This window comes from Lathyrus oleraceus, chromosome 5 (genome assembly GCF_024323335.1).
Source record: "Lathyrus oleraceus cultivar Zhongwan6 chromosome 5, CAAS_Psat_ZW6_1.0, whole genome shotgun sequence".
NCBI classification, from domain to species: domain Eukaryota; kingdom Viridiplantae; phylum Streptophyta; class Magnoliopsida; order Fabales; family Fabaceae; genus Lathyrus; species Lathyrus oleraceus.
In genome coordinates this window covers 357,421,239-357,435,068 of record NC_066583.1, presented here as the reverse complement: position 1 = coordinate 357,435,068, position 13,830 = coordinate 357,421,239, and the positions used below count along the sequence as shown (strand labels likewise).

Genomic DNA, 13,830 nt, shown 5'->3' with positions numbered 1-13,830 from the left:
TACTTCAAATGGTCCACAAACATTAAATTGTACTACTCCTAAAGCATGTTTTGCTCTTGGGGTTACTTCTGATGCAAATGACAATTTAGGTTGCTTGCCTTTCATGCATATCTCACATGACTTCTCAGGCTTCAGAATATTGGGAATTCCATATACAAGCTTGTTAGAATTCATATGCCCTAAGCTTATAAAACTAAGATGCCCCAATCTCCTGTGCCACAACTCACTCTCACCTTTAGTGCCTTATGCACTAAGGCATTTAGTTTTAGCCGTCTCCACATTCACCTTGAATATTTTGTTACTTCCTTGCTCAAATTGCATAATCAACTTCTGATCAGAATCATATAACTTCAAGAGATTGTTATTCGTAGTATATTGGTATTGGAATTCCAATTTACATAAGAAAGTCTTCTAGCATTACGAACATACTTCCACATTCAATCAGTTTATTCATAACTACTATAAATTTATATATTTTCTCATGACATATATGCATAATTAAACTAGTCTAGTATGACTCATTATTTATACTAATATGCATAATCATATCAGTCAAACAAAAATCAATTCCGACAAAAAGAAGTTTATGTGGAATTAACAACATTTATTGTGTTTTGGCTTCCGATCAAAACCGGTCATAATAATCTAAAATTGAATAACCATAATAAATAATGGTTTAAACAAATCCAAAATAAAACATGCTAACAAAAATGTAAATAATTAAGCAAAACAATATCATCTTACTAAGTAATATTTAAACAACATTTCATCCATAAAAGAAAAGATTGAGTTCTAGGTATTATCATAACTATCTATTAATCAAGCTTATTGAATTCATCATTGCTAATTTACTTATGATATGCTCTTTAGAAACCCAAATATTTTATAAATTCATCCTTGCTCTTTTGATTAAACAGAAACAAATTAGTACTTGTTACTTAAACACAATTATGAGTTCTCCCCTGCTCTTTCAGTTTTTTCTCAAGCTTCGTGATCCGAAGAATAAGAAACGATGAACACAAAATGGGGTCACTCAAAGTATCTAATTACATAGGTATAAATGATCAATGAAGTAAAGAAGAAGAAAAAAATTAAAAAGGAAGAAGAGGATTCCTACCCGTCACTCTCTTATTTGATATCGTCACAGGTCCGTTGCAGTCCATAGCACCACCATTGACAATTTACCGAAAAACTCCACCATCACTTAAATCGTGCAACTGGTTGTCCCTCATCTAAACTGAAAAATAGAGTTTTATGAAATTGATGGAAACCGGAAAACAAAAGTTTAACCCGAAATACAAATAATGAAAATGTAATGCAGAAGTAAGAATGATGATTACAACTTCTTTGCCAACTTTGTCCATAGATTTTGCAATTAACTCATCAGTTTCTCTCTCCCAATAAATCCTTCGAAAATATTTATTGCTTACTTGCTTCTTTCTTCTAAAATCAAAACCCTTAAAAAAAATACCACAAATGAGAAGAACTAAACATTTCTGAAATCATAACACCATAAATATTCTTGTAAACTCTTTTCAAGATCTAATAATAGATCTAAGATTTATCCAAAAATGAATAAAATGAGAAGGAGTGAAAGAGAGATTGAAATGAAAGATAAATTTATATGATACCATAGAATCGAAGACAAAGATTTGCGTGGCTATGACTTTCTGCATTCGCTTCGTCTTCCATTTTATGGTGAGTTATGGCCGCACTAGGGTTTAAAGGCGAAAGATAGAGGAAAAAAGAGAAAATAAAAGAGAATGGGAGAGAGAAAGGAACAACGAATGAGAGAGCCGTAAAAACAAATAAGTGTGAAAATATGAGAGGAAATATAGGAACACGTGTTATTCAATAGGATAAGGAGATAATTTTAATTTTTGTACATTTATTATTTACTGAAAAGTCATTTTAGTAATGTAGTTAATTTGAACCGAAAGGGCAATTTAGCCATTTATGTAATTGATTTGTAATTGTTAGATACTAGTAGTAGATAAATAATACCAAAGAAGCAAAAATGAAAAATTCTTTACGGAAATTCTGAGGAGTAATTGAGTCTAGTGCATGTATCGCTGCTTGCAAGTAAGTGTTTGGAATACCGAAAATCCCCATCTCTCCATCTTCCTTCACAATCAGATCTCACATACACACTCTCTGTGCACTATCTCTCTCCCACTTTCTCTGTACCCGAATCTGAATCTGAATCACCATACAAATTCTGCAGAAAACTCCACATATTCTCCAATCTCATCAGATTGAATTGATCAATCAATTATCAAATTCACTTTCAATTCAATCTGGTGATGTCTAATCCCAATCAACCTCAACCTCCAACTCCTTTCGACATGCACTCTTTCTTCAATCCCCCAAACCCTAACCTTAACCCTAGCCCTAATCCTATCATTTCTTCTCAATTCCCTCCCTCCACCCCTTCACCACCACCGTCTTCTTCCTCCTCTTACCCTCCACCCGCCGGTCCTTTCCCTCCTCAACCTTTCCCTCACCACCACAACAACCACAACAACAACTACCCCTACGATCACCATAACAATTTCCCAATCCACCACCGTTCCCTTTCTTTCCCTACTCCCCCTCTTCAACCTCAACCAATCCCTCCACCTTCCAATCCCAACGCCGGTGCCCGTCTAATGGCTCTCCTCAGCGCCCCTCCTCAACAGCAACAACATCAACAACATCAACAACATCAACAACAACAACAACCCGTTTCCATCTCTGTTCCATTCTCTTCCGATTACGGTGCTGCTGCTAATTTGCCTTCGCCATCGCAACTGGTTACTCCCTCTGCCTCTGCCGCCTCCATTACAGCCGCCAATGCAGCCGCTGCCGCTCTGATTCGGCTTCCTAGCAGTAAGGTTCCTAAGGGAAGGCACTTGATTGGGGACCATGTTGCGTATGACGTGGATGTTAGGTTGCCCGGTGAAGTACAGCCTCAGCTTGAAGTTGCTCCCATTACAAAATATGGGTCCGATCCTAATCCGATTCTCGGTAGGCAGATTGCTGTGAATAAGTCTTATATATGTTATGGGTTGAAACAGGGGAATATTAGGGTGCTTAACATTCACACTGCAGTTAGATCTTTGCTTAGAGGCCACACTCAGGTTTGCTATTATTACTTCATTCTTTTATTCATTTGTTACTACCTTGTAATTGTAATCATCTTCTAACTGAGAAAATAGCTTTAGGGGTTAATAACAGCAACTAGATGCTTGTTTAAAAGGTTCTTATCATATAAGAGTTCTTATGCGTATATGTATAACTTTCTACAATTGAAGAAAAAAGTTAGGTTAGACTCTACTCTTTATTAACTGTTTGATGATTTATCCTTAAAAAAAGAGTTTATGGACACATCATATCATTTTTAGAAGCTTCTTCAAGCACATATATATATACTACTGTTTATTGTCATAAGTTAAGCTTATTTAACTTCTACCAAGCGCCTTCTTTATGAAGTGAGATGAACTTAAGAAATAATTTAATGTTATTTGTTGATAATCTAAAAAATACATATGTGGATCGATCAATGCTTTGAGAAAGCTTAGCTTTTAAGCTACCGGCATGCACCATTTCCTTTGAAGTTTAAGTTCAATCTAAATTTGGAAAGGTAAAGTGGTTGTGAATGATATTGATGAGGATCTTATTATTTTATTGAGTGTCAAATTTATAGGACTAAAGTAACAGATACAAACTATTGGCAGAGTAGCACACCATGATAGATTTTCTCACTTGAACTTCTCTACTTATTAGTTGAATTTAATCAATTTATTTTGAAGTGCGGCTATAATTCTGTATGAAAAGCAACTTTGCGATTTGTTAAATGTAACAGAGTTCTCTTACTTATTGAAAGTGTCTTTGCTGGCCTGCTGTCTTTAAGTTGATTAACTGTTTCGTTATTTTCAACTATAATGCAATGTAAATGTATGTTATTAATGGCATAACCACCAAAAGACTAATAGACTTATCATCCAATTAATCTCTCCTTTTTAAATCTTCTCAGAGGGTCACAGACTTGGCGTTCTTTGCTGAAGATGTTCATTTGCTGGCTAGGTAGATTCCGTGGCCTGAAAATTTTTTAATGGCCCGATTTGTTTGTTTATGGATTATGGAACATGTTTTTTTTTTTTACAGTGTTGGCACAGATGGATGTGTCTTTGTATGGAAAATTTCTGAAGGTCCAGATGATGAAGATAAGCCTCAAATTACTGCCAATATTGTTATTGCTATTCAAATAGTAGGAGAGGAGAAAGTTGAACATCCTCAAATTTGCTGGCACTGCCACAAACAAGTAATTGTCCCGCACTATCTTGTTTTGTTGTTCTAATTCCCAAAAGCAATGGTTTTAGTTTCTCCCTTGTACTCTTGTTATATAAATTCAACATTTTTTATACAGGAGATTTTGATAGTTGGTATGGGAAAACATGTTCTGAGAATTGACACCACCAAAATTGGAAATGGTGAAGCCTTTGTGGCAGAAGATCCTCCGAAATGTCCCCTTGACAAGCTCATTGATGGGGTTCAGCTTGTAGGAACACATGATGGGGAGGTCACTGATTTGTCAATGTGCCAATGGATGACAAGTCGACTGGTATCTGCATCACAGGACGGCACGGTTTGTATTTTCTATTTATGAGTATATTAATTACTGCAACATTTAAAAAAAAAATTTTAATTAAATTTTTTAGTTGAAAGCTGAAAAGATTTGTTCAAGCATTTTTGCTGATGAGATTAAATAATGTAGTGGCATGAATGTTTTTTGAACATATGTGATTTTCTTTCGGCACATCAGTTTGTAGTATTTAACTAAAAATCAAACCCAAATAAATGGCAGTGGGCATCTTGAAAGATAAGAACGGAGAGAAAGAATATAGTAGACTAAATGACATACAAACTAGTAAGGATAAGAGTTGAGAACATATATGAAACTGGGAAAAAGAGAGATATTATTATCATTTTAAATTTATTTTGTTTTAAACCAACACAACTTACATTTCTATCAAAGTACAGGTTAGTTTCATTGGAAAAATTCCTTGCCGAAAATTACATCCTATTGTCTTCATCAAGTTGAATATTGTCTCAACCGAGTGTTTGTTCCTCATGCATGCCAATATCCTGTCTTTTTTATTTATTCTTTAGTTATAATGATGCGGTAATTATATCTGTCTTCAATAATCAAATGTTGCAGATAAAGATATGGGAAGATCGGAAGGCACAACCTCTTGCTATTTTGAGACCTCATGACGGGCATCCTGTTTTTTCCGCTACGTTTTTTACTGCTCCTCACCAGCCTAATCATATTGTCCTTATCACAGCGGTAAGTGTGCCAACAGCTTTTTATGGCATAGCAAACCAGGTCTCTGAATCTGTCTTTCCTGAAGTCACTGCAATGTAGTTTTTGTGATGAAGATCATATCTATTCACTATAGCATAACTGTGTGTTGTTTATAATTATGATTTTTGTAGTGGTACATGGTTGCAGTTCATAATTTTTATCCGATATTTCCCCACAGTTCTTAACTTTTTTTACATGCGCATGTCACTATTCTCGTGATATTTGTTTTACTTGTTTTTACATTACCCACGTGTAGGGACCGCAAAATCGGGAAGTGAAACTCTGGGTATCATCAAATGAAGAAGGTTGGCTGCTCCCAAGCAATACTGAATCTTGGAAATGTACTCAGACTTTGGAGTTGAAGAGTTCAGCTGGGCCGTCTCTTAAGGATGCATTCTTTAATCAAGTTGCAGCATTGCCTTATGCAGGTCTGCTTTTACTTGCTAATGCACAGAGGAATGCTATATATGCTGTGCACTTAGGATATGGTCCTAATCCCGAATCAACTCACATGGATTATATAGCCGAGTTTACCGTCACCATGCCTATTCTGAGTTTTACTGGAACAAGTGATATTTTGCCTCATGGCGAACATATTGTTCAGGTTTATTGTGTTCAGACATTGGCTATTCAGCAGTATGCCTTGGATTTAGCACAATGCTTGCCTCCGCCATTGGAACATGCAGGACTAGATAGGTTAGATTCCAATGTTTCACGAGATGCAGTTATTGCTGAAGGGTTCGCCTCTTTAGACTCGTCTGCAGGTAGAACATCTGAGATGCCTTTACCTAGTTCTACTCCCAAAATAACTATGCAAGCAAGTAGCACTGAGAGTGGTCTTGTGGCAAGATACCCTTTAAGTTCGGGTCATATTGAGGCACCTATTTCTAGAGAAATCAGCAGTTCAAACAGTGAAGCTAAAACTGTTACATTGGTTCCTTCTAGTAGTGATGCTAATATTGTTTGTGTTCCTTCTCCACCTCTTCCTTTGAGCCCAAGGTTGTCCAGGAAGCTTTCTGATTTCAGGAATCCACAATCTAACTTGAGCGATCATGTTGGGGACCAAGCTCTTAATGATTATTCAGTTGAAAGACAAATGGATACCATTCACCGGAACTTGTCCGACCAATTGAATAGTGATTCAAAGAATGATGAAAATAAAATCAAACAAGATGACATTTCTAGTGTACTTAGCCCTTCTGTCGTGTTTAAGCAACCAACTCATCTGGTTACACCATCTGAGATAACAAAAGCCAGTTCCCCGTCTGAGACTAATATGATCGATAGAATGAGTGAACTAGAAACTAAGATCCAGGATGTGGGTAATGCAGAAGTAGAGGTGAAAGTGGTAGGTGAGGCAAGGCCTAATCAAAATGATGAATTTGGAAGGCAGGGGCCACAACAAAACCCAGTTTCTGATGGCAAAGAAAAATTCTTTTGCTCTCAGGCTTCTGATCTTGGCAATGAGGTGGCCCGAGAATTTTGTGCGATAGGTGGGGAAACTTACATTACAGAGGAACCCGGACAGGTTGATTCTACTGGAGGGGATTCACTGGCACAACCCTCTAATGCAGCCGAGGATGGACTTCAAGACTTGCCAAAAGATGTCCATGAAAAGGTTTCCGACTCATCTACATCAGCGGTAGTACCACCGTCACCTTCTTCTAATACAAAAGGAAAGAGACAAAAAGGTAAAAATCCTCAACCAACAGGTCCGTCTTCCCCATCTCCAAGTGTATGCAATTCAACTGATTCGTCCAATGAGCCAAATGGAATTTCAAATCTCCCATCTACTGAAAATGGTTTGCCTCAAATTATGGCAATGCAAGATTCACTCAATCAGGTGATTGCTCGAGTTAATTACTGTTGACGATGCACGGCTAATAAATGCCCTGCTATATTTTAATGCATTAGAAGGTATTTAGATAGAACTTTTGTGACAGTGCTAATTAATAAGCTTTTATAAAAGGCAAAACTGCAATAAATACATTTTCACCAAAAAACTTCCTATGGTTGTATTCTTCAGGGCTTAAGTTAATCCCACCCTCTCTGAAATGGTAATGAAGTTTTCTTGGAAAAAAAATCTGAAAACAGTTTTTCCCATTTTTCTCTCTAGATGCGAGAGCCTTTAGCTTCTTTAGAAATACCTGTTTGTTTGAAAATACCCATCTAGACGAGCTTTTATTTCTTTATGTCAAGGCCTTGAGGAAAGCGTAAATTGTATATGTTGTACACTGCTTTTTTACTTTTTTCAATGGCTGAATAAACAAAATGTAATCAAGTGACATTACAGATTTGTATTGTGTATTTGGGAAATTTTACTCATCAATAGTCCATTGTCTTTTTATTTGGCAGTTATTGACAATGCAAAAGGAGATGCAGAAACAAATGACAATGACGGTTGCAGTTCCAGTTACCAAAGAGGGTAGAAGGCTTGAAGCCGCCCTAGGGAGAAGCATGGAAAAAGCTGTCAAGTCCAATGCTGATGCTTTGTGGGCTAGAATTCAAGAGGAGAATGCAAAAAATGAAAAGTTGTTACGAGACCGTATTCAACATGTTACAGGTTTGATTACTAACTTCACGAACAAGGATCTACCAGCAATATTGGAGAAAACTATAAAGAAGGAAATGGCTTCAGTTGGGCAAGCTGTAATTCGTTCAATGTCTCCTACTATTGAGAAAATAATATCCTCTACTATAGTGGAATCCTTCCAGGTTTGTACATCATCTTTGATCTTTATGAGTAGAAATTAGATATTTTTTGGACAGTAGTAGAAATCAGGATGAACACAATGAAATTGTCTTGCTGGGATCTAATTGGCACTTAATGCGCTAGAGAGGAGTGGGCGACAAGGCAGTGAATCAACTTGATAAATCAGTTAATTCAAAACTCGAAGCTACCGTAGCTAGGCATATCCAAGCACAGTTTCAGACAACTGCCAAACAGGCGCTTCAGGTATGTCACTAATGTTTAAATGAGTTGAGTTTTGTTTTAATTTATAGTTGGATTCAGTGCTTTTTGTGATTTCATGAGGTAGGTTTTATTCACGAATGAAATGATTTCATATGTAGGATGCACTCAAATCCAGTTTTGAAACATCAGTGGTTCCTGCATTTGAGATCTCCTGCAAAACCATGTTTGAGCAAGTGGATGCTACATTCCAGAAAGGCATGGCTGAACATTCAAATGCAGTGCAACAACGCCTTGAATCTGGGCCTACTTCATTGGCAATGACTCTAAGGGTGAGTAACTGAGTATACTTGTTCATTTGGGGACATTTTGTAGCAACCTTCTTGCCATTTGAAAAAAGTTCAGTGGTATTTTGAACATTTTATTCAAGGGAGATATGGATGTGTTAATGAGTCTCGGAAGATGGTCAGAGAAATTAATGCCGGGAGAAATAATGAAGAGTAACTAATTTGGATTTCAAAACATTACACCTTAATAAAATATATTAAATGTTGCTTATTTTTATGAATAGTTTGGCTTATAGTGGGTTAGGGTTGACACTCTACTATAGTGGAATCTGGATATAATTGCATATTTATTGCAATTTGGTAGTCTATCTTCTGTTGCAGTTGAAAAGAAGATATTCTGCAATTATAAGTTTTGCATCTATTTATGCCCGTTGTATCTTGAGCGTACTAGGGGCTTCACACCTCCAGCATCAGTGTTGTCACATATTTGGCCATGGCAGATATCAGAGGTGGATTTTTGGAAAATAGTTATGGCCAATTTGTGAAGGATGGGCCTATGTTATTAATCTCAGACAGCATTTGCAGGGCACCATCATAAAATGCTATAGTGCTATAGGGGATAGCTGCTATTGCAAAGACGAAAAAGCAGTTGATGAAGTAAACATAAATATTAAAAAATAGAAAAATATACGAAGTTAAAGAGACTTTCATACTTAATAGTTAAAAATAACCTAGGGATAAGAAAAAGTTAAAGAACCTAACATATAGAGTAATACAACTTAAGATGAGGAGAACATAACAAAACTAAACTAAAGGTAGGAAGAACAAAATGATTGTTTGAGCAGGAACATAACAAAATGAAGAACACAACGTTACTCTTAAAAGGGTTCGGATTGAAACTTATTCTCTTAAAAGAATTTGAGGAATTTATTCCGAAACCCTAATAGTGGACATGATAGCTGTTTGCGGCAGTAATTAGTGGCCACAACACCTGCTATTACTAGCAGACCAAAAGGGTCGCATAAAACCCTACCACCACAATGGTATACTATAGCGGCTCTTGACAACATAGAGGATGGCGGTGCCATATGTCGGCTGGTATGTCGGATTTTTGGCTTTCCGCCATGGTCCGTCAATGCTGGTATGTCGGAGTTTTGGCTTTCCACCATGGTCCGTCAATGCTGGTGTGTCGGATTTTTGCTTTCCGCCATGGTCCGCCAATACTGGTATGTCGGGTTTTTGGTTTTCTGCCATGGTCCACATATGGCCGCTTGTTTGCTGACTTTCATGTTCTGCTTGATGTATGGTTGTGTCGTAGAATCATTTTCTAAGAACTAATAGTTTCTTAGGTTATACTCAAGGTGATATATTTCTCATGAGCTGAATTGGAGTGATTGGTTGAGTTTTGGACATGGTACCCTTATATGGGTTGCCAATGTCTTTGTATCTCAATGTTGGTATTTATTTCTCTTGATGTTTTTGGCAGGATTCCATTAATTCAGCTTCATCAGTTACTCAAACCTTGAGTAGAGAAGTGCTCGAGGGCCAGAGAAAGCTAATGTCACTTGCAACCTCAAGAACAAGCTCAGGCACATTGAGTACTCTGCCCATCCAGCTGAACAATGGTCCATTACTTCATGAAAAGGTTGGAACTTGGCTAACTATTGCTGGTCTTTTTTGTCGATAGGGATCGACAGATGGCCATACTATTGATTTATATGGTAGTAATGACAATTGCATCTTTGTTATGCAAATCAGGTTGAGGCGCCTCTAGATCCCACAAAGGAGCTATCAAGATTGATTTCTGAACGGAAATATGAGGAGGCATTTATTGCAGCATTGCATAGAAGTGATGTATCTATTGTATCATGGTTATGCTCTCAGGTATGCCCGAAATGTTTCCTTATTTTAAATTTAACAGACAGTTCTCTCCTGTTAGAATGCGTTTCTTTAATCATTTCCCTGGATCGGATTAGGGTGTGTAGAAATTTTAATGGAGTAGAGGGTAAGCATTCAATGAGATATTTTATTTAGTTGAGGAGGGATTTAGTGTGGGGAAAGTATTACATTACTTTTTAAACTTTTGTAAGATATCCATGGACCAAAAACAATGAAGAAGAGTGACTTTTGTAAAATTTTATAAACACATCTCTTGCCCAAATCTCCATGGACCAAAAATTGAAGAAGAGTGATTTTGGTCCTCCCCTTTCAAAAGAAAAACAATGAAATAAACCCAACCAAAAACTACCTTCAGAAAAGGGATTAGGGTATTTATTGCAGCATTGCATAGAAGTGATGTATCTATTGTATCATGGTTATGCTCTCAGGTATGCCCGAAATGTTTCCTTATTTTAAATTTAACAGACAGTTCTCTCCTGTTAGAATGCGTTTCTTTAATCATTTCCCTGGATCGGATTAGGGTGTGTAGAAATTTTAATGGAGCAGAGGGTAAGCATTCAATGAGATATTTTATTTAGTTGAGGAGGGATTTAGTGTGGGGAAAGTATTACATTACTTTTTAAACTTTTGTAAGATATCCATGGACCAAAGACAATGAAGAAGAGTGACTTTTGTAAAATTTTATAAACACATCTCTCGCCCAAATCTCCATGGACCAAAAATTGAAGAAGAGTGATTTTGGTCCTCCCCTTTCAAAAGAAAAACAATGAAATAAACCCAACCAAAAACTACCTTCAGAAAAGGGAGTTGTGTAAAAACCCGAGGCTTTGTTTGGATTGACGGAATGTGATGGAATAGAACAAAAATTTGGATTAGTTAAAATCGAACGGAGTGAAGTGGAATGGAGTGGTATTTATTCCATCACTTTCCACTATTTTCTTACCTTCTGATTTCGGGTCATATCTATTCCAAACACTTTCCACCATTTTCTTACCTTCAGATTTCGGCGGAATGGAGTGGTATCTATTTCGTACTTTTCACCATTTTCTTACCTTCTCATTTCGGTGGAACGAGAAAATGACTTTGTTCCGTCTTAAAATATCCAAACAATGGCATGGAACCATTAATCCACTCTGTTTCCATTCCGCTCCATTCATTTTAAAATATCCAAACATAGCCTAAAAGTCGGTCGTTTGCAATCTGGTTCAACTTGAGTTAGCCTATGAATTGTCAACATGATTACAGTCTATCATTATCATCCAGTTCTCCCTATCACATTTTCCTTTGTTCTGGAATTGTTGTTGCTGACGAAAGCTCTCCTTTTGACCTTTACTGCAAATATACAATCAGAACCTACATCATGTTAAGACAAGTGGTTTGTGTGGTGCATTATGGAGAATATTTTTGCGAGGGAGTGGTTTAAATAAACTTAATTCTGAGGGTGGTTTAAATATACTTAATTCTGAGAGCATTGACTTAATTTATAGCATTTCATTGGCCCTTATTTCAGCCAAGCATTAGATTGAGTCTCGTGCTGTTTTGTATGTGCAATTTAACCATTGAGAGAATCACTTCATTTGTGATGTGCAGGTTGATTTACATAGACTTTTGTCAATGGTTCCTCTTCCCTTAAGCCAAGGTGTAGTGCTTTCTCTTTTGCAGCAGTTGGCGTGTGATATTAACAACGACATGTCCCGAAAGATCGCATGGATGACAGATGTGGCTACTGCCATTAATCCCTCAGATCCGATGATAACAATGCATGTCCGGCCCATATTCGAACAAGTCTATCAAATACTGAATCATCAACGTAGCTTGCCTACAATCACCGGTGCTGATCTTTCAAGTACCCGCCTTTTATTGCATGTCATCAACTCCATGCTTACGACATGTAAATGATTTATTTATAGAACTGAGCAAATTTGTCTTTGATCTCTTCTAGTACGATTGGAATTTTGTACAAAGCTGTGAGTTTCATTGAAAGGGTCAAAATCAGTAAAGTTTCATCTGTCAATTATGTCAATTATTCACCTGGACATAGTTCTTTTCTGTTTCAATTTAGATACTGTTTCGTTTTTAATTTTGACACGTGTCAGCTCGAACAGGATTATGATGTAGGGAAGGAAGTTATATTTTTGTCTAACGAAGTTTGCAACTACAAGTGTTCATATACAAGCAAATAAGCTAGTTTTCTATTATCTGAAAGTGGTTTATAAACATGTTCGATTTCTCTCAGATTTCTGTATTTAACTGTGTATTATATGGTTGTCTATTTATTACTACCTCTATTTTCAATTACTATAATATCTCATTGAGTTATGATGGGAATTAAGGGCACACCTTTTTTCTTCTTTAGTATCGGTCTAGAAGTTTGGCTATTTTTTGATCCGTTGATGCATCTATGAAATTTATCTATGAAATTTGTCCGTTGATGCATCTCTGAAACGGACTAAAATAGAAACCAAAGTAGAAAATCCAAAAGTTATATTTTGTTAAAATAAATTTATCATTCATTACATAAAATCAGCATTAAATAAGTGATGTTAATGTAAAATTAGATATTCAATTTAAATATTCAGGTGGATGCTTAAACATATTCACAATATCTTTGATTGATTTTGAAATTATCGTTTTCATCTTGATCGATTTTGTTTCGAAACAGAAAAATATATGCCACATAGTCCTTAAATCTGCACCCGTTTTGAGTTCATAGTTGTTGAACTCAATATTGCGTTCGTTGTTAATCGATGGTAAACGGTACTCGAGTTTCACAATTTTTTAATTATCTCTTAAGGTTGGAGATTTTGTATTTCGTATTGCAGATCTGCAAAAGAGATGTACTTACTGATCTTAAATTTTTGCACGAGTGTCGCATTGAAAAATGAGACATTTGCGACGTACTAGATAATGTTCATTTATGACATTTCTATTTGTATGAAATAAAAAATATAAGCCTATATTTATAGAAGTTACATACAAATATGAACCTCAAAAGTTCTATCTTTTATCGGTGGAGGTTTTAGAGATGCATCTCCGATACACTTATATCTATATAGGAAAAAAATAGAAAATAGAACTTGTATATATTACATTTCATTAATATTAATACACAATTACATACAATTAATTGATGACGAAAAATTAAAATGAATTGAAAGATTTGTCATCAGCTAAATCTATAAGTATGAGTGGTCACCCCTTTGACTTTTCAGCATTTGATTCTCTTTCAATGTCACTAATCCTTTCCACAAATCGGTTCGATCAAGTCCAGACTTTTGTTTTTGAATGAGTTGTCCACTCCACTGATGTAAGTGGTATAGGGCATCTCGATTTTAAATAAACTTGAACAAAGTGCCGTGATTTTGAAAGTCACCCAATACAAATAA

General features: G+C 36.2%; 1 protein-coding gene across 1 annotated transcript; it reads left to right on the top strand.

The window, feature by feature from the left end:
• The first annotated feature begins 2,016 nt into the window (after positions 1-2,016).
• Positions 2,017-12,467, top strand: LOC127084678 (enhancer of mRNA-decapping protein 4). The gene is made up of 12 exons (XM_051025172.1): positions 2,017-3,119; positions 4,016-4,065; positions 4,147-4,303; positions 4,409-4,627; positions 5,201-5,329; positions 5,604-7,190; positions 7,703-8,062; positions 8,184-8,303; positions 8,420-8,590; positions 10,032-10,190; positions 10,304-10,429; positions 12,035-12,467. The coding sequence occupies exons 1-12, from the start codon at positions 2,304-2,306 to the stop codon at positions 12,341-12,343; spliced, it is 4,203 nt and encodes a 1,400-aa protein (XP_050881129.1). The 5' UTR covers positions 2,017-2,303; the 3' UTR covers positions 12,344-12,467.
• Positions 12,468-13,830: the final 1,363 nt, after the last annotated feature.